At 35.7% G+C, this 22,788-nt stretch overlaps 1 protein-coding gene across 1 annotated transcript in view; it reads right to left on the bottom strand.

Annotated features, from left to right (window-relative positions):
* SCARF2 (scavenger receptor class F member 2) overlaps positions 1 to 22,788 on the bottom strand; it is a 114,864-nt gene that overhangs the window by 12,975 nt on the left and 79,101 nt on the right. Inside the window, exon 9 of the mRNA XM_072415470.1 lies at positions 19,944 to 20,065. Coding sequence (XP_072271571.1) covers positions 19,944 to 20,065 — 122 coding nt within the window. The remainder of the gene's footprint in view (positions 1 to 19,943; positions 20,066 to 22,788) is intronic.

Consider the following 22,788-nt stretch of genomic DNA (forward strand, 5'->3'; position numbering starts at 1 on the left):
GTGATAAGGTTATGATCAGAGAGGGGGAATGGTGAGTTGCCAAGGAGGGTGAGGTTGCAGAGTTTAGAAAATACCAGGTATAAAGTGTGTCCGGCTATGTGTGTGGGGCCATTGATGTGCTGAGTCCAATCCAAAAAAACTGCTCTAGAGAAATGTGATTTTGTTTGAGCAGGAAACTAAATGATGTTTCAAAGGTGGTCTACACACAGCTTAAGTTGGCATAATGTATCCTCATGTTAGAGAGCTTCAGTTGTCTAAAACATACTAATAAGTAGCAGACTAACCTAGACTATATGTAATGATGGGCTGTATGTCACAACTCTGACATCATGCACAACATAATTATTTATGCACATTATGAAACTCTGCAAGCCAAGTGGATCCCTGTTTGTCTGCATCATTGCTGAATTTAGCAGAATATTTAGGTTCAATTATACATTCTTTATAGATTTGTTTCAATCTGTGTTGCTTAACAGCAACCAGCAAGAGGTTGTTCCAGGGCTCCTGGACAATAGCATCATGGGTCCAGGAAAGTAACTTTCAAGTCTAGGAAACTGAAAGGGGCTGGGAGTACCCTAGTTTATGATTCTTGTTCAAGCAAATGTTCGGCATATTCAAGTTGAAGAAAGATCTAAATTCCTCATCTCAATATTTACTCAGTAATTCAGAATAAGCTAAAGCCTAAGCATCGTCAAGGCAGCCAGGCAATAAGCTTTTTTGGATAATTCAGTTCATAATGGCAGTTTAAATATTTTTCTCATGATAGGTTTCTTTTAAATCTCAAAGCTCACTTTATAGAAATATTTATAAGTCCCTATTAGGACATTTACATTGTGCTTTTGTAATGTTAGGTATGGATGCATATTTACAATGTACTAGTAGAAATATTGGTCTGTACAGAAGCTGATTTGTGGTAGGTTGTGACACCCTTCAGCAAATATACACTTGAGATCCTCATAAATAATAGTACTCAATACACAGCTTTTACAGGCTCACAGGCACCTTGAAGTGCACAATTGATGTGACCTCTGAACATTCTATTAAACTGTTTGATGAATTTGTATCTTTACCTGCTAAAGGCTCTATATTCAATTTAAACTTTACATGATATACTGTAGCAAAAGCTTATAGTTTTAAATAATATGTTTTATCTAAACTTTTAAAGGCATCAAACAAACATGTATTAAACAAACACTCCACATAGAGTGGAAGTACGTTATTTGAGATAGTGTTTGTATCAAGAGTAGAACATGAGTGCTCCTTAGCAGTGCTAGGTTCCTTCTCATCTCTATTTAATGCACCTAGTACACAAGGAACACTATAGGTTACAATACAACACTGTCTTATTTCATTATTAAATGACATGAAGATCACGATGAGGCTTAGGTACTTTACATGGCCAAATGTTTGTGGGCATCTAACCATTGGCTTGTTGGACATCCTATTTAAAAACCATAGACATTATTACGGAACTAAACTATCACCCCCAACATTTGCAACTGTAACTGCCTTCACAGCCTTTCACACGGTTTTGAAAAGTGTCTGTGGGAATTAGTATGCCGAAAATATTTGTGAAGTCAGGAACTGATATTGAATAAGAACACCTGGCTTACTGCAAAGATTCTAATTCATTCTAAAGGTGCTGAACAAAATCTACTATACCAAACTCATTAAACTATGGACCTGAATTATTAAAGCTCTCCAAGGTTTATCCAGCACACCTGAAATGGATTTCCTAAAAGTAATTTGCTATTTGTTAGCAATCATTTTCAGTCCTGGAACAGATCCATTACAGGTTTTCCAGGAACACCCAGGTTCACTAAATTCGCCAGTCTTGGAAAGCTTTAATAAATCAGGCCCAAGATTTTTATAGAGCCTGATTTGTCCTCAGGGGTACAGTCATGCTGGAACACAAGCTGTTGTGACACAATTAAAAGTCATAATTTTCCACAATGTTTTTATGTGCTGATTTACTATGAGCACCATGTACTTAAAACACCTGGACTCCATTATTTTGAAAGGTATTCAAATACCTTTTGCCCAGAGTGGGTGATATAAGGCGTAAAAATACCTTTAGCCATATAGTGTATCTTACATTGATAAATCTTTAATCTGTACTAGAAGAATTGGTTAAAGCACTGACTGCCGACAACTAGTAAAAAATGCAGTAAAATAATAAGAAAGCCAAATTGGAAAAAAACAGCCTGATTTCTCATGCCCTGCTAAATCTATAAATGACCAGTAGTGTTTATTGTGTTTGCTGAATTGCAGTACTGTGGTCATAATATAGAAGAATTAATCTCTCTGGTAAAGTAAACCTTCTTTATATCCCTCATAAACTTACAGTCATCTTCTTCAATCCCAATAAATACAAGAAAACCTAGCCAATGTGAAAAGTACAGTATGTACAATAATTAGGATACCAGAAATCTAAAATTATTTTTTTTTTTAATCAGAAACAGAGAAAGGCAAAAAATGACAATAACCAATGTAGTAGTTGTTTGCCCTTCTATTTCTTCAATGGACATTGAAAAGAGATAGGCAGTGTGGCTTTTTGCATAGTCTGTACTTGCTTGGCACTATTGGACACCAACTGCATTCAGACATCTCCTCTCTTGTGAAGTAAACAGGCAGGAGGCTGGTTTAGGGAAGAAGAAAGAAGTTTGTTGCTGGGCCCCTGGCCCCCATTCCTGCATATAGCTGATCTGGCCCTGGTTTTAAACAAATTCCATATCTCTTGTTATCTGTTACTTTATTCTAATTCCGATTATGTCCCTTTTTTTCATTCTGTTCTCATTTCCATTTTATCCCCTCTTACCTCTACATTCCTTTTCTCCCTCTGCTTTCTCTTCGTTCTGTTTTGTGTATATTTCCTGTCTTTTAAACCTTGAAGTATGTGACAAGAAATGCAGCAAAAAGTGTCTGGATACATAAACTATTCAATCAAATGTAACAAAGCATATAAAATATCTTCTAAAATGTACATCCGATGACAAATGTCAGCAAGTATACACAACTTCCATTTTAAGCTGTGGCTTGTTTAAACATATGCTGGTCATGATTTAAATGTGCAGCGTTATATAGAGAAAATGTTGGCAACATCCCAGAATAAAAAACCTAATGTACACACAGCATAAGTGAACAGAGGCCGTCTAAACAAAATGTTTCATGCTTCATCTGTATTATTTGCAGAATCAGTATCGGCAAGTAAGTTGTGTATGATTCTGTTTAGGAACACTAGTGACAGCTTTCACTTTTTTACACACAGATATATATATGTATATATCTATATATATATATATATATATATATATTTATATATATACCATGGCCACCAGTCAGAAATATTTAGTCATTAATCCTTCTAATCTAGCAGAAGATTAAATCCAACTGGCTGCTGGAAATGCCATCTTCATGCAATCACAAACCCTAATAATAGCTTCTATATGCCAAAATCTAGTGTTGACCAGTAAACCAGGAATACAAGGGGACCCAAAGATTGTAAAATAATGGCCACAATTTACATAGATAGTGAATGTGCAGCTTGTATCAGGCAAGCAATTATACAGCAACAATTGCAGATATTCCTGCCAATTTTGGAGAAGAGTTCTCTCAATATGAATGTCAGTTCCTACCTTAAAAAGAGCACGGCCTTCTGTACCATAGTAGTAAAAAGCTCAGATGGTTTTGTTTTATACGTGGCATGGATGCTGTACCCTTCTAACACTAATAAATAAAGTATTCTGGAAGGCGTAGCTTTCGAGGCAGACATTTTTTTAACAGTCATAAAGACAAACATGTATATCTGTGGCATGTTTTATGATTTTCATATGGAAAAACATAGATGATTTGCACAAATCTGGTAAAGCGATAGTTTTAGTAACATTTTCCATTGCTAAATAAAAAAATAATTCTAGTTTAAAACAGTTTATGTTGGATTTACATGAAACTTTGTGCAGATCTGGGCTTTTTATGATGCAACCTTTTCCTACACTTAGAACAAAATACACAGAGAATGCAAAAAAAAAACTGTTGTCAGAGTGATACCTTTTAGTGGCTAACCAAAATTATTACGACAATAAATTTAGCTAGGCTATGTTTAGACTAGCAGTGTGGTTGTGGTGTGGGTACCACTTCCTCATGTCCCTGAACCGCTTCCTTTGTTGAGTTCATACATTTCACCCCAACAGCCTTTAGAGAATGAATAGGGGGGCAGTGAGTGGTTCAACTCAACTCATGTTTAAACCGTGATTGGTCTAAGCCAGTGCAGAGGTACAGGCAGCTAAGTGGCTCCATGAACAGCACTTGAACTCTTGTTCTCACCAAAAGTCTGAACTGAGCCACTAGAAAGTATCACCCTAACAACATATTTTATTAAAATTAAAAAAGAGCATTAAAAAAGAGCAAAGGCTAAATAGAATTGTATTGCTGGCAATCCGAAATTTATGGATCTGCATTCAATTTGAATTCTGCATTCTCTTTTTGCACGCTATGATCCTAGCAGGTACGTAAACTTCCAATACATACTATGCAGTTTGCTGCAGTACAGCCATGATGATAAGTACGGTAACAGTTTCAGGCCTGGAATCTCACTTGTCAAGCTTGTCAGAGCTTTTAGCTAAATGTTACTCTGTGTGCAGATTGTCCCGAACAAAAATTTAAGAACAAATAATGAAATACAAAGTTGTTAAAGATGAGACTTGTGTGTTTTGGTTTACAACCAGGAGTGTTCATGGGCTATGTATACCCCAGAAATTGTATATATAATGTATATTATAAAAAAATAATAGGATTGCCAACGGCAGGGAGCCATAATTCCTCATGGCTGTAACTTGTATAGATGGTATAGATACTGAGTGCATTGGGTTCTGAAATTCTAGTAAACTAGCTGAGACAAAGTTTAATAAAAATGCACCACAGCAAAAAATGGAAGGCCAGTCATTTTTTACACCAGATATTAGCGCCCTGAAATTTCAGAACATTATTAGTTCCAGCGTCATAAACGTAAAGTTATAAAATTTTAGTTTCTGCTAGTTATGTTAGGGATAATTTTAAAGACAGTTGTGACTTGTGGTTTTGGTTTGATTTTTGCATGTACTTTATGCTGCAGCAAGGGGTAAATTATCTTGTTTTGCAGCACTGTGGTGAGTTGGACTGCTGCTTTTACACGGAAAACAACGCAGTTTTATAGCCACTGGAAACACCCCTGAACATTGGTTCAATCAACAGAATTCAAACTTTTTAAACAGCACTTTTATGTTTAGACTCTTGTGTTGTGGCACCTGCACAATGCTATGTTGCACAAAAAATTTGAATGGCACCCCAATGAATCTGCATTAGAGCAAGCTAAAACACTTCAATGTCTGACAATGTTAAAAATAGATATTGTGCTTTTTTAGAATGTTAGGGTTCATTGGCAACCTATGCATTGCCCGTGGGGCATCTTCCGGTTTATTTGACGGGTCAGCCAATTCAAAATTGATATTAAGCAGATTGATATATACTACATAACTAAATAATAAAACATTTGGGTTGTCCAGTAATATGACTACCTTACTGGAATTTCCAAATTATTAACATATAGCTTGAGGACCACCACATATAGAACAGATCAAGATCCCTTTATAGTGGTTGATAGCCTTAGGGATCTTACCAGCAAAGTCCTTGATTAAATATTCAAACGATCAACTTAACAAGCATTTTGTACCAGTTCCATAAGTACTTTAAAAGCAAGACAACCCGTGACAATCAAGAATAAACCTGACTGTTGGAGCTTAGACTGATTAGCCAAATTAGAACATATGTATGACTTTCTCGTATGAAGGGTCCAGGGTATAGCATGCTCCTCATGATCCTCTTATGCAAAGATTGGGGATATCTCCAGTCCAGCAAATCTACATCCTTCATTGGGTAAAAACAACTCCTTAATATAGTTTTCTCCTTTGTTGGGGTAACTATGAAAACACATAGAACTTGTAGCTCTTGTTTAATTAGGGCATAGATCTCAGTGTGAGAATGAGCACAAATGTTTTTTTTTGTCATCTCATTTTTTACCTATGCAGAGCTCATGAATGTTTCAATATTCAAACAGAGGTGCACACTATGTATGTTGGCTATGTATACAACATCATTTCATATGCCCCTGAATGCATGTATGGACATTATTAGGAACTATAAGACCTTTGGCTAATATGATTCTTAGAGCACACCTTGTTGTATGCAGTTGTTCATTAATCAACATAGATAGAGGATTAAGGTATATAATTAATCTAAATTATTATTAGTTGGATGACCACATCCCCCCCCCCCCCATCAAATATTCACAGCCTATTTAAGCAATATTATTAACATTGTTTAGTGAACAGGTTGGTGGAATATTCTTACCACTTCAATGCTGTTAATGGGTTACTTAGTATCCTATGCATGAGAGAATCGGCATTCTATGTTTCAACAGCAGACACTTTATTATGTAATTGTTCCTGCTGTGAAAATACAGCACTCATAATAGCACATTTATAATGAAAAGCACATTTGAACTTTACTGACATTTTCAAACCTTCAAAAGTATATAAATATATATGCCCTTGAGAAAATAATTATTGTTCGTGCTTGAGGGAGACAGGATTGAATGCCTTAATTATATACAATGTATATTCACTGGTTTGCTATAACAGACATGTGTATCAACGAACAATATATAAGATACATATATGATAAGCTTATTGTGAACAAGAGGCCTGATTTATTAAATCTCTCCAAGGCTGGAGAGGATACACTTTTATCAGTGAAGCTGGGTGATCTAACCCGGAATGGACTTCTTAAGTCATTTACTATTTGTTAGTGTTTTCAATTGTGGACCAGATCCTTTTCAGGTTTGCTGCATCACCCAGCTTCACTGATGAAAGTGTATCCTCTCCAGCCTTGGACATCTTTAATAAACCAGGCCCAATGAGTGTAGATATTTCTCGCCTCAATGTGTATATGTTTATATACCGGGTTTATCCAGAATTTTCACTTATAGTGTGTTATATTGTGTTTTTAAGACCACCAATACTCATTTATTTTGTTTGTCCAGACACCCATTAGGTAATTCTATCTACATATATTTTTACAATTACACTTAGATATAACTGGTTGTTACCAGTTACTTTATACTGCTGCTTTTTACAATATGGTATTAAATAAACCACTGGTCGAAAAAAAAAGCACTTTGGGAAAAGTTACTTTGCTACCAGACATATAAATATTTCCAGCTGCTGGGCAAAGAGAGTTCCTAAAATAAAAATATTTTCAAAGCTAAGGTTATATCAATAGTAACTAAATATCTTAACCCAATAAGTTATTTTCTCATACTTAAAATTAGAATATAGTCTACAAACAGCTACTAGCTCACTATTACTAATCACTACTAGTCAAACAAGCTAAAGCTGCGTACACACTTCCAATTTTTATCGTTCAAAATGAACGACGAACGAACGACGAACGATCGATTGGGCAAAAATCGTTCGTAAAAAAAGTAACCAACGACGCCGACGAACGAGGAAAGTCGTTGGAAACGAACGACCGGACCGGCGGATCGGATTGGACGACGATCGTTGACCATCGTTCGTGTGTACGATCGTTTGTCGATCGTCCATGGTCTGAGCATGCGTAATGAACGAACGTTCGTTCACTTCCTGTCGTGCACATAGTTCCTCTATCGCTCAAACGATCGTATCTATTGTGTGTACAATATCTACGAACGATCGTGTCGTTATCTGTATGTGCAGGATCGGTGCTATACGATCGTTCGTAGATATCGTGCAAGATCGTTCGTCGTTCGTTTAACAACGATAATAATTGGAAGTGTGTACGTAGCTTAACACTAGTAGGGTAGACACCATGATTAAGGTACTTGTATGTTTATTTTTAGTTTTTATCTCTATCTGTTTATGTTTCTTGTATTTAGAAACGTTTTAAGAAAGTTTGGCTAAAGAAAATATTTTTAAGTGATTTTTTAATATCTTGTGTAGTTATTGGGTGCACATTTTGTACCCATCTCAGCAAGGTTAAATAAAAATAAGTGATAATAACTAATAAAATAAGTGATGTTTGGACACCAAAAGTTGTATGTCTACAGGCTCCAGTGATGAAAATGCATCCTTAAATCTGATTCTCAATATGCACGCTATATTACTGCTCACCCAACAGGATTTAAGTATACTCGGCACACATTTCCTTTAATTAAAGCACAGGTAAAACCAATTTTTATATTTCTTCCAATAGATTATGAAAAGGTTTGAACTTCTGTTATTTTTTTTAATACTGTTTGTATACCTTTGTCCTAGTGACTGTCTTTGGTACAACATTTTTAGAATCGGAGCAACGAGGGATGGGAAAAAAAATCTGGAAACCTGTACTGATGACAACTGTCTAACAGGGGATGTCTCTTCACTATTTGTTCCAGAGACATCTCCGGATGAACCATAGACATACAGGTTAAAACAGTGTTTTTTTAACCTGGGTTCCTCCAGAGGTTGCTGAGGGTTTAAAGAGCAATGAACAATTTGTGTCTCTCAGGTCAGTTTAGGTGACTCCCAAAATTTTTTCGACAATCTGTACGGGTGACATTCTTCCCAGCAATATACGATGCATGCCTTTCCAGAAAACCAGAATTTATTTCAAGGGTTCCCCCATGCTAAAATGTCAAGAAAGGCTGCTTTAAGTGAATCTCTTTCATTTTCCACCTACACGTAGATTTGTTTTTATATTCACAACATATAATAACACAAACAAATGGCGGGCCTTGACTGCCAAGGAAAACATGGCCTCTGACCAAAAAATTTTATCCTAGTAAAATAACATTTTGCCTCTGGCAATGAATACAGACACATTGAGGATAGGATTTCCCAATCTTCCTGTATGTTGTGTAAAGCAAAATGATGATTTTGTTTCTTGAGGTTCTTAAGATGATGAAATCATTTTAAGAACCTCACGAAAGTGGTTTTACTTTAAAGAAAACCACAGGAACTGTGGTTTACTGCATTTCAATGTCTTGCTAATGAAAAATAGTTGAGTCTTATCTGTCAAACAGACTTAGAACTAATACTAGTATAAAAATAATAAACAGAAGCAGGCCAATTGCTATTGAATAACATAAGGCATGGAATATTCTAAAATTAATCAGAATAATTTAGAAATTCCTTAATTATAAAACAGCACAAAAAAGTGTGTTGGTAAAACTTTTTTTTTCTTCTTTTAAACTAACATAAACACCAAGAATGTTCTCATCACTTTATAAAGCATTCCATCCACATGCATCAAGAAGCAATGTGCCAGTTGTTGTCAGCAATTAATCTGCAAGTAAAGTTAATTGTTTGTCTGCTGTAAACTGACTGGTTCCTGTAGGTTGCTGCATTTTGTATATCACCATTATCTTCATCACCTCCTTAAGGGTATAGTTTTTTGCATTTATTGTCTTTATATGTCTATAGCTAAAATCATTTTAGGCAATTTTTAGCATAAAAACAAAACCTGTACCAAAAGAGCTCAAAAACTCTAGCTCAAATTTACATACACACAAGTTGTGACCCATCGCACTTACTTACTCCTGTTTATTTGGTCCTCATATATGCAGATCAAATGTAAAGGCAGTCTGAAAGCAAACAATTTCTGCTGTGCCTAAGCATAAAGCCTTATTGAAGTATTTGATATTTTGTCTATATGAATCCTTCAATACTCCTAGCTTTCACACATACAAACTTTATTTAATTTGTGGATAGCTTTGCCATACTTTGTATAATTGAAACATCCTGCTGTGGGGATAATTGGGGAAAAAAAGGCACTTTATATCTACAGTACCATTATCCCTAATCAAAATTTTAAAAAACTATTTTTTATATTACCAAAAGAATTGCGCCCAAATATTATGTCTGACTTATAAGTGTTAGTAACAACAATGCTGTTTCAGAACTTCAAGCTTAAATGTAAAAATGGCTCTGCAGCTTCCTTGGTTAAAGCCTGTTTCCAAATTTTTTATACATTTGGGAAGGAATGTTTTTCAAGTTTATATTAAAAACAAATTTATAATACAAATTGAGAATATATTTCTGAATTTCCTTCGAATGTAAATCCTCCTCCTGGTGATTTTCTATATTTTGGTATGTATCAAAGGTACTGCTATCAGATATGTAAGAAACACACTTTTCAGGTCCGACGACTGAGCATCTGGTTGCATTTAAATACACATAGAACATTTTAATGAGTTTCCATCTATAACTGGAACTATCATGTAAGGGACCAATGGGTTTTGGGCACATTCCAAATCAGTAATCCGTGTGAAGAGAGCAGGGTCGTTCATCCAAAGTGGCTTAAGTTTTTACATTCCTAGCAGATAAGCAAAATAAAATCCTTCACTGTTACTTTTGCCAACACAAAGAGATATTTCAGCAAAATAACACAAAAGTTTGGATGGAGTAAGCAGCCATCTGTACACAAGATAATAAAAATTCCCTTTAATAAGTAAAACATTTCAAGCTGGCTTCAGATTTAGTACATTTTTTGTGATCTAGCAGACATTTGTTAAGAATATAGCTTGAGAGCTCAAGGCTGTTTAAATTTCTGCTGTATGTCTTCTTCATTTTGTTTATTCTTGAGCACATTAAGTACACACCACTCTTTTTGTTTCTCCCTTGGGTTCATAAATCTGATTTTACACTTGTGAAGTATATGGGAAATTATTCATATCTGCATTATGTCCAATACTTTCCTGTCAGATCCATCCATTAAAGAAAATGTTAATACACCTTCCAACATGACCCATATTACAGTATATATGCTACAACCATACTAATAGAGATTTTATTTAATAATGGAGTACAATCCTTATGCTATTAGGTAAAAGTGATTATAAAAGAGAACTTTAGTCCAAATGTTTTTGGCAGGTAATAATTCTAAACAATCCTTCTGTGACATGAGCTGGTTAGGTCAGCCTAGCTATTATACAGAAAAAATGTATTCACAAAAAAGTCACTCCTATTTCTTGTTGAATCTAAACCGAGCTGCTGGGAACTAAATTTCAACATTCAGAATAAGCGCTAATAAAGAAAATATTTTTTAAAGCTTATTGCTATATTAAACAGTTGAAAACAGTTTATAGATGATTTTTGTTATAGGGCAGTGGTGGTTAACTTTAAAAACTTTAGCGGGCCAAAGGTTAAGTAATGTAATAGTGGAATAGTACTATATACAAAATAGAGTTTCCTCTATTATAGAGAGGAAAATAGAAAATAGAGTGGGCCTCCTGTGGTGCTCCTGAGCCTTCCAGAGAGCAATACAGTAAATGTGTTACACCAAGTTTGGTAGCCCCTTTAAAATAAATTGACCATAATGCACCTTAACAAAATGTCAAAAATGTGACCTGACAATTTTTGCACACTAAATAGAAAGTATGTAGAATACTTCTTCCTTTAGAAATGGGAATCATTGATGTCAATTCAAAGTCCATACCATTATTCAGGGGTGTACCTGCAGGCTGTATAGTTAAATAATGGCCTTCAGGTCTCTCTAACTAAGAAGCCTAAAACATGCATAAAAGTATCCTGGAACATTCATGTGTCAGTAGAATAACTAATAATTATATCTGTAACTGCTGACAAATTCCTTTTTTGGTATAGGCAGGTGTCAATATCATAATAAATCTTCAGTAAAGCTACGTACACACTTCCAATTATTATCGTCGGAAAACGAACGACGAACGTTCCTGCACGATATACACGAACGATCGTATAGCACCGATCCTGCACATAGAGGTAACGACACGATCGTTCGTAGATATTGTACCCACAATAGATACGATCGTTTAAGCGATAGAGGAACTATGTGCACGACAGGAAAGTGAACGGACGTTCGTTCATCACGCATGCTCTGAACATGGACGATCAATGAACGACCGTACACACGAACGATCTTCAACGATCGTCGTCCAATCCGATCCGCCGGTCCGGTCGTTCGTTTCCAGCGACTTTCCTCGTTCGTCGGCGTCGTTGGTTACTTTTTTACGAACGATATTTTGCCCAATCGATCGTTCGTCGTTCGATTGGAACGATAAAAATTGGAAGTGTGTACGCACCTTTACTCTATACACACATAAAGATCTGCGAACTGGAATCCTGTATATTCTTTTTCTTAAACCCTATGTTATGGTGCAGTGCAATGTTTTATTTTAACAAAGTTATATCTATGTATTTTAAGCAAGGGCACCTAACACCAATCACGGTGATAGCCAAGGTTGTGCTGTGAGCAATATGAAGTCACTGGTTACTAGTGAACCTTCCACAGAAATATACCATAGAGCAGCAGAATTTATCCAGCAGGGGATTGATCTTTTCTTTATTATACCTTTATATATACTTTATGATAATTAATATTAAAATAGTTTGGGTGGTGTTTCACTGAAATAAGTCATTGATATTGAATGATTGACTTGGGAACAAGGACAGATCAAAAGGCTACTGCTGTGCCCCTTTGAGTGTAATGTGCACATTCTAAGTTCACCAAATGGAATAAATAATTTTTATATCATCATCTACAGAAACATTTTATCATGCCATGTTCTCTCTACAGCATCTGTTAGGTGCAGATGACAGACAGGTACACATAAATCAACTGATGTATGTGACTGAAACACTGATCTAATAAAGGTCATTCACATTATGAATCCTGCCTATCAAATGGACTTTTCTTTCCAGACCTGGGATTTTCCCTAAACTCTAGAGTCAGTGTTTGTCAATGTGAATTTATAAAAATGTCTCCTAAATTAAGACAGTCCAATGAAAACTGATATTTAATTTATGAGTGAGAGAGATGCTGACTTTTATATACCTATTTTTCTCATCCATGATTTCCCAGCTCTATTATACACCTCTTCAACACAAGGATCTTGCTACTATAATGTAATCTTAATTAGCCAAGCCTAAATAAAAATAATAATAAAAAACAACAACAAAACCAGTCATACAGCTCAACCCAATCCTGATGTACAAGAGTTTAAAGATAAATGTTAAGATGAAGAAATCTTACAAGAGATAAGTTGGTGGGTAAATAAATATGGTAGCATCTACCAGCAATACAATGCCACTTTAGGATTGTAATCACAACATTCTTTATGAAAAATGGTTCCCATCAGTTTAGAGTGGGTAGCCAAATTAGAGCATGTTGATGATGGATTACTATATATTTTATTATTCAAAAACTTTGTACTCAGATGATGTTAAAGTGTGAGTATGTAAAAACTTTTTTTTTATTCTGCTGTGTGTGTCCTATTCACAAGAGTACCTGAAAGGAAATCTCTACGAAATAAGGGCAAGTGCCACCTTAAACAGCTATCACTGGAACAAGTGTCCCCATTAGATTTTCTCTGACTTTCACTCCTAAGGACAATGGTCATCAGGAAAAGCTTTAGGCTTTAATAAATCAGGCCCGCTGAGCCAACCACTATAAACTTTTCAATAAATCGTATTTTTGTGGTACCCAGCCACCTATCGTCTTGCCAATTTTCCTTCTATTATATTTACCCTGGAGGGACTGCAGGCAAATGGGAAATGTATTCCTACATTCTCTGGTCCTGCAAAAATACAAAAAAGCTTCTAGACATACATCTTTTGAAGTTTATTAAAAGTTTTTTTTTTTGTTATTTTCTCATACCCCTGGTCCATCCCTGAAAAGTTACCAGTAGTTTGGGTGGTGTTTTACCTACAAAAACCCCCTAATCTAGACTGTCTGATCTGAGAACACGGACTCCAAGAAGAGCTCCTATTTATGCAGACTTTTTACTGGCTATTCACTAAAGGCCACTACTGCTCAAACAACAATATGAATAATTATTAGGATATATCCATTTGAGCCTTTGATTTGAGATTCGAGCCTGCTGAATTTACTGTTTCTATTTTTGTGTCCTTACCCTATTTCCAATACTACTCCCTCCCTCCCTCTACTTCTGAACATTCATATTAATCTATTTGTTAGTATATCTCGCTCTACTGATGGTGTATCATTGACCTATTTTATGTCCTTGTACATTTAGCAACAAAACAAAAAAGCCCATACAAACACTTTAAATGCTTTGCTACTACAAGTAGGAAGTTAAATTGTGTATTAGACTGTATCTGGTGTGTATGGCAAGCTATACTCATTTAAAAAAAACTGTAAAGGTCATGATTGTATGAGAAAGTACAACAAAAGCTTGGGAAAATGAAAGTTCTGACAGACCAACATTAAAAATGGCTGATTTACCCCCACCAGTTAACTGTTTCCAAAGATAACATAGTGCTGCATTAAAAAAAGAAACATCCTTATCTTATATTGGTTTATAGCAATCAGCATTCAGGGTTGGCTGATAAAATCCATCAAGATGCCTAAGAATTTACAACACATTAAGTTCTCTTATCAGCTTCTGTCTGGACTTGAGTGGTTCTTAATTTCCCACTTAAAAAGATAACCCTGCTAATAACCAGTTTTCCTGTTATCAGTGCAAGGCCTGGTCAACTCCACATCTCTGCTTGACAAAGGAGAAAGGTTTTGTAACATCTGCCTTTTTATGGTCACAACTAATTATTCATTCTGTGCTGAGCTGTGGTGCAGACATAATATATTGTCTTCTTAAGCTTTGAACACAAAATATATTATAAATATATTATAGTGGATTTTTCCAAAGCAGTTAAAAGGTAAAGGAAGCAATTTATTGGGTATTTGTAATGCAAAGATCAGAAGATTTAAATCTTTCAAAGGTTCTTCAAATTTGTAATTGTGTAACAAAACACAGACATTTCGCAGTGTTGTAGAACAGTGTTATACAGGGCAGCTTGACTGACACTGACATATCGTCACATTTTCTTTTTTCCAATGTGTATGTAATGTGTAGCATTAGATAGATAGATAGATAGATAAATGATAGCTAGACAGATAGATAGATAGATAGATGACATGACTGATGATAGCGACATGACTATGGACTTTGTGCAGGGCTGCCTAATATGATGGCGCTATAAAAATATTGTGTAATAATAATAATACTAGATAGTATTGTTTTACCTCTACTACTAAATATGCTAGTTGCCTGGCTGTCATATTGCCCCTCTGACTTCAATACTTTCATACTCAGGAACCTCACACAAGTATATATGAAATTCTAACCCATTCCTTATTCTAAGTTTGATTTCCATCGCTGAATATTTGTTACAGGTTAGCTTTTGAAAGTATATAGGCCATCAACAGTAGGGCAACAAGTATGTTCAGAAATAAGCCAGGAGTGGCAGTCCCTATACTTTTTAGAAGTTTTTTACTTTTTTACTACACCTAAAATTCCCATTTTTATACGTTACAGTTACTTCATTGTAGGGATTCTCTGCATTCTTACGAATAGGTTGACAAAACATGTGGCTTTTCCAACAGCAATTCATAAAATATGGTAACACCAAGCTGACACATAGAAGTTACTATGTATGATTTGTATTTTGAGCCCCCCTACATTTCTAAGAGCAGATCTGAAAAAAAAAAGTTTCTAGTCAGTAGTCAGTGAACATATGCTCTAGGCTTAGTCCGGCCCTTAAAAATCATTCTAGCCATGGTTGTGGATTTCTTTCAGTACCGTTGCAATCCAGGAAGTGTTTTCAGACAGAGCCATTTACTAGCTTGATATATGAGTATGTGTAGCCACTTAGGGCCTTCCAGAAGACATTGGATGGGGACAACCCTCAGATGCAAAAGAGATCTATTTTAGGTTTATTATTAGAACTGGAGCAGGTAAAAAGAATAGTTAGAATTTGCATCTGTATTATACCCAATTTACAAAAAGTGCTAACCAATGTTTTACCATGCTGACCAAATTGTTTACCAGTGGAGGCCTGGGAAGAACAGTTCAAAAACAAAGAATGTGCACCATACCACAACCTCCTCCAAGGTCCAATCAGGTAGCAGAAAAATATAAAATACCCAGCAACTATAATTGACTGTAGGTCCTGACTAACTATACAAGACATATGCAAAATCATAATTTTTTTATACAAGCATAATGCCCCACTGTCCTCCAGCCCAGTTCTCCCCTGCTTCTAAGAAAAAAAAAGGATAATGCTATGTTCAATTCATAATGAACATACTTTGATAAATACCAGCTAAGAAATTTACTCAGGGTTTGAAAAATAAAACTTTCACAGTCAAGAAAAGCCAAAATTAAACGTATTATAGATATTACTTTGATATAGAAAAATTGACACAGCAAGATTCTAATCTGTCAATGCAGTTAAGTGTTTTGGGTTGACTTTAAATGCATCATTCTGTGCTGAGTTCAAATCTACAAGTGTTTAGTCTGAGAACTTACTTTGCTTATGGCAAAATAAATAATGAAAGCCTGAGAAATATCACCTGGTAAATGTGTTCGCTCTATTTTTTTATTGCTTGTGCAGGCTGAAGGGTAATATAAAAAAGGACAATTTCGTGTGAAAAGTATGGCATAACCTGACCTTGCACTGAAGTAAATAAACGTATCGCAAACAGGATGTAGTAAAATAGCTGTATTTTACCCCTTCCTTTCACCTCATCACTCACATCCTTTTATAGAATTTCAAAGTCCAATAAAATAAAACCCTCTAAAATGTCATTTTCTTCCTCTTTTAACTGTAGTAAACAATAAAGAAACATTTTTGTGTAATAAAACTAATCCCATTTAGGAAATGGCTAAAGCCTGGTGATTCTGTATGAAAGCAATAGACATAAATTACTAAAGTAATGTTAAACGGTACTTAAATTCACTATGGCACCATGGACATTTCTCTGACCTGAGGGCTTTAATATTTTTTTTTTTTTTTTTTTAGGTTTTTTGTATATTATACCTAAACAAAACCCAAGGCTGGGTTCAGACTAGCAGTATTATACTGCAGTGTTTACACTAGGTGTCTGGGAGAAGTAACAGGCGGTTACACAAGACTTTTTCAGCCAATTGCAAACAGCTGCAAGTCTAGCAAAGCATTTTTATGTACTGAAACTGCTTGTAAAAACCACTTGCAAATGCTTGCACAAAGCAATTTTGAGCATTTGCAAACAGCACCAATTCAAGTCAACAGAGGTGCCAGGGGCACCTCTTGGTGCTACACATCCAAGAATATGTTTGGCAACCCTACCACCTGTTACTACTTTCCCATTCAGTCCAATTGCTTTGCACAAAACACATCTGAACCCAGCCAAAAAGTTCAAAATAAATTATCATGTGCAGAAGAAGACACAGTCAAGGTTAACTATCTACCTAATATTGCAAACCTTTTATACAAAGAAATAAAGCAGAACTAAGCCCCGCTATACTCACCTGTCCCCGTTCGGTCACGTGGCACCGCAGATCACCTGTCCCTTTCTGAAAAAAAGCCATGCCTGATCACAAATTTTAAAGTGGAACTTTAGTTCTGCTCAGCTTTGTAATGTGAATAAAATGTACAATGAATACGATATACTATGTTAGATGTAAATAATATTTCCATATGCTGCTAACATTAACTAAACAGGGAGACAATGACAAATATTTCAACAGCATTCGTCCTGGTTTGAAAAATCATGTGATATATTCAGTGAACACTTCCTTCAATCCCACCACGTGGCTAGCTTACAAAGGGTAAAATAGACAGGCAATGAGCTACACCGTCAAAGTCAAGTCCACTATTGCCATCTCCATATTCCTGTCCTGACAGATTCATTTTAGGTCTTACAACATGGCTGCGAGGAAGTAATCTGTCTTCATGCACTCATTGAACATTTAAATATAGTAACTTTTGAAAACAGTTTACACAGGCGAAGCAAGAAATGTGTTGGCCAGACAGCTGCACTCCAAAGTCTGGCATATACAGTAAACTGAAAAAGGATATGACTTGAATGTGACATTTCCCCTAATTCACCAAAAGCTTAGGGGCTTTAAATATCCCAGAGATAAATACTGATACTTTTTTTTACTGACAAATACTGATACTGTATGAGACAAATACTAATACTGTTATTTTAATTAATATGTAGTTAAAGCCCAATCTGTAAGCAAAGTTTAATATACTTTATTATAAAGTTTCACTTTATTTTAAAATTTCTATGCAGTTAAGCAAGATTTGGTAATTTATACAAACCAGAGGTCAATGGAATTATTCTTTTTTTTTCACTTAGTTACCCTTGTTTGAGAAAATATCTATGTGCAGGTTACTGTAATTTACTGAAAAAGTAAACTATGATGTATTCATTTCAATCTCTTGAACATATGGGATTTAAAATTTAAATAAATGTTGTTTTGTCAAATGTGATAGCAGATGGCATAGCTAAATCTCCAAGTAAAATAAATATATTGTTCAGACCTAGGTTTTACATATATTAGGAAACCAGTTAATCATTTCTCCTGACATGTCCTCATATAGTTCATACATTGAATTGTATTTAATGTATGGCAATGAGGTTACGAACCACTGCCTCTTAAATGATAACACAGCACATATGTTGCCTGTAAGTCTACCAGTTCAGTTATTTATTTTGCTCCATCAACTCCGGTGGTGCTGTACATAGCAACTGATACAAAGGAGAGTAGTACATGTTCTAGAATGTGTTCGACATTTTCCAAAAATCTAGTATACAGTCGTGAAACTATTTTTTTTTTTAATGTTTTAGGAAGAGTACGGATTAGGATAAGATCTTATGTTGGGTTTTAGTGCTATCCAGAGCTTGGTTAGAAATATTTTTTCCCAGTTTTGGCCAACAATGATTTTATTAGTAGATGAGGAAAAATGTATTAAAGTTATGCCAACACAGTGTTCTCCCCAGCCCCTTTTTGCTGGGCGTACCACCCAGCACTTTTCAGTAATCACCTGGCTGGGTGGTTAATGAAGAGATGGGTCAAAATACAGGGGCAGACCACCCACCTACAATTCCTTTATACCCAGCTAAAAAACATTTCTGGGTTGAACACTGCAACATCAATAGAAAAGTGATGGGGGCTCGATGTCTAGGTTTAGGTCTGCTAAACAAAGGCATTTTAGTTCTGTCCGTGTCACTTTTGGAGAATCATTCTCACTTCCTGTAGGGTAAGACATTGGTGGAACATGAAGAGTGGGTAAATGTCTCTAATGTGTCTGAACAACAGATACCATGACAAAATTTTTACCCTTCGGAAAAGTTTTAGACAAGCATACAACTTAAAAACCTAGAACATGCCTAGCACTTTTTTTCAATGAGTGTAGTTGGCAAGACCTGTGGCCAGTTTGACCTGTTCAGTGTTTTAAAGCTAACACCAGCAAATATTTGAATAGTGATCGGCATAAACACCTGTGCCGTATGTCTAGCCCAATATAATAAATGGTAAGTAGTTGAAGGAGTCTGAAAAACCAATCACAAAGTAACTGCAATTTGTCACACAGAGGATGATGATCATAATCATTAAAGTATTACAACTTTAACAGAAAAAAAAAATTGGTTCTTTTTTTTTTTATAATTTTTTGTATTGTTACAAAATGTAAGAAAAATAAAAAAATAACTCCATAATTTTATGTTAGTTATTTTTTGAAATTATTACTAAATTAAGGAACTATTTAAAGGCTGTATCATCAAAATAAAGTTGTGATTACTGCACTCCACCTTCCCAATTTTTGCATTTTATGAACTTTCAAATTTAGGTCTAAATTCCTATCTTTTCCAAGACCCTTTTTTACTTTAAATTATGTATAACTACAACACTTGTTTATCTATACTGATAGTCTGTCTGCAAAACCACCAATTCAATTCTGCACACCTAGTCTTTGGAATCAGCACCTATTCCAATACTGAAAAGTTATTATTATGTTCTAATTGCATGGTGAGCACTCTATCAGATCAGTCTCATGTGTTTGATAGAAATGCAGCCTTTTGCAGGTTCACTGGAAAGACAGATTGAAAGTCATAATAAATATTCTTACCCACTACTTTTGGCAGTTTTTGTCTGCGCAAGGGAATTCGAGGCAGTTTCATGCTGATTCGGCTAAAACGTCCACAGAAGCGTCGAGGGGGCTTCTTGTTTGGTACTTTCTCTCGATTTTCACTGTAAAACAGAAATGTGGATTAAAGTTTATAAAATGCAATAAATCATGGCAGAAGATTTATTCAATTCAGTTGTGGAAAAAAAATTATTCTAAGGGGTGGGAAGGGGTGGGAAACCAGCTACATGAAACAAAATCTTTGCCTATCATCACCACTTTATTTCTTATTACAAGTATACATTTCATAACACAGATTAATCTGTGTATAAGTTTCACATCCACCATACAAAATGCAAAATTGTAGGTTTATTTAAAAACAAGTACCATAACCACTGTAAATTTAGAACAATAGGCAAAAGTAAATACAATATATAGGATATATATGATAAAAGACCCCAAACATCCCGTGATTTTCCACATAAAGGATGCTAGTGTTCAACAAATTGCTCAAGACCTTAGTTTGCCCAAGCAGCTTTGGCTGGTCTTTGTGGGCAAAAAGCAATGTTCTTTATGGAACTGTTGTCATTGGTAACATCATGGGTACCTCCTGTTACTCCATGTCTATGCAGGTCAGAACTGCTCCAGCTAGTCTTACCTTCATGTGCATTACCAGATTGCTACAATAGTAAGTAACCTTTTGCTTCAGAGGTACATGGGGCAAATGTCAATGAAGACAAAGTATGGCGTGGCAAGTTCGGGATGACGTAATTTTACTGCACAAAACAGTAGCGTAAGCAGAGAGAAAGTAATTTGGATTTGCAATTACTGTAAACCTGCAAAACAGTTTTACAGTGAATTAAATCAACAAAAACTCAGTAAGTAAAGTTTAGCTGTGGATGTGTTTGCTGAATTAAGCTCAGCAGCTGACTAGATACATAATGCAGACTGGGGTGGCCTGCACACAGTGCCTAAAGGGTTGAGATTACAAGGAAATCATATTATATTAGTATTTGTTTTCTTCTGCTTTATCTGTTCCCACAAAAGTGAAATGACTGCCTATTACCATAAACTGTTTTTCTTTTTTTCCCTTGCCAATAACTAATGCTGGAGGCAGCACACTAAGCCAATATCAGGGCCCTGATCTCTTCCGTTTTAGGATCATATTATTCATCATCCATTGAAGATCTTTGGAAGGAGTGGCATTTTGCCTAATATAGCATTTAGTCATTTCAATCCCAAAATAACAATGCATGAGTCCCTTTGCTTACCCTTCTTCTTTGTAATGTTTATTATTTAGATGGAATTGATATATTTGATGAGGAAAATACCTAATTTACTTGATTTGCTTATTTAGTTTGATGGATGTTGATTAATATATAGACGATTTTCATTTCATTTTAGATTTGGATAGAGAGGTAAAGAACCCTCTTTTAGGTTTTTCACTGGAATGATCTCATCTAATCTCCTCTCCTAGTAAAAACACTACCCCCAGGACAGGAAATCAAATGGAAAAACGCCAGTCTGCGTGCTGATGCAACCCAATGAGCATCAGGTTGAGCTCCCAGAAAATAGACAGAATGAAAGATCATTAAACTGGACTGGCAGAAATGGATCAGGGAGGAGACCAGGGGCAGACAGACAAACTAAAACTATAGGAAGAAAAGCAGGATAAACTTCAAGGGGCTATTATAGACAAACAACAGAACTAGCCAGCATACACAATACACAGAAAAAAAAAAAAGAATAACACAAACATCAACATAATACTTGCTGTTCCCAGGTCCTGAAAGTGTGGACTGTGTCAGAAGTTAGTTCAAGAGTCCATCTTCAAAGGAGACACAGCAACACAAACCAGTCTTTCTTACCCCCATTTAAAGCATAGGTATAGTCTTGCAGAACCGTCTTTATTACTTTGTCTTCAATTTCTTGTACTTTTCCATCATTACTTGACATTATCCTTTAGGAGAACAATGTCACCCACTTGAAGGTTAGGTTTGCTTGTGTATTGAGTATTTGCAAGGTGTTAAACCTGTTTCCATTGTCACTGTCAAGGCAGGTCATTGTCAAGGGCAGATCAAAATCTCCAGGTGGAGCAGTAACAGCACTGCATGCAAACGCATCTTCAGAAGAGGATAGTAGTTACGGAACCAGCAAAGTGCAAATCTCAGCAATTTTGACGTAGCTCAAGCCTTGGAACAATACGAGCAGGCTTTGAAAATCAGCTTGGCCTTACCTAAGATGACACCGAAACTTAGTTTGCCATTCAGATCTATAACTCGGTGGTAAGATACTGGAGCTATGACTTCAGTTGATGCATCTGAAAAGACAAGGACCTCTCTTCTGGTAAGAGTGTAACAGTGTAAGAGTGTGGAATATGAACTTGTTCTAATGTTTTTAGTAACCTCTTCCATGATATCCATCTTTATTGTTTCTCTCTGGGTAGCAGGGTATAGCAATTTGTGTTTTCAGAAGCAAGCTGCCTGAATGGTAAAAGGTACTATGAAACCCAGTGGTGCATAGATGCTACGTTGCATAAGAAGAGGGTCAAAGCCTAGCTTAATTCCCTTTACACTGACAGCGTAGTCATCAGAGTCAAAGGCTTTCATTACCTTGTCAAGGTTAGAGATGATTTTTGAAAACTAAGGTTTGCAGGGGCTAGCATCTCTTTGGTTCTGACATGAAGATCAATTGCTCCTTCTTCTGTAGGTAGAGACTTCAATCCATCACCAAAATAGAAATTCATTTTAACAAACTGAAGTGCATCAGATCCAAATTCCATTTCACTATTCTGAGCAGTCTTACTCAGTCCATAAATTTCCACTCCAGGAGAAGGGCTATTTCTCAA

The sequence above is a fragment of the Pyxicephalus adspersus genome, chromosome 6, assembly GCF_032062135.1.
Source record: "Pyxicephalus adspersus chromosome 6, UCB_Pads_2.0, whole genome shotgun sequence".
Lineage (NCBI taxonomy): Eukaryota > Metazoa > Chordata > Amphibia > Anura > Pyxicephalidae > Pyxicephalus > Pyxicephalus adspersus.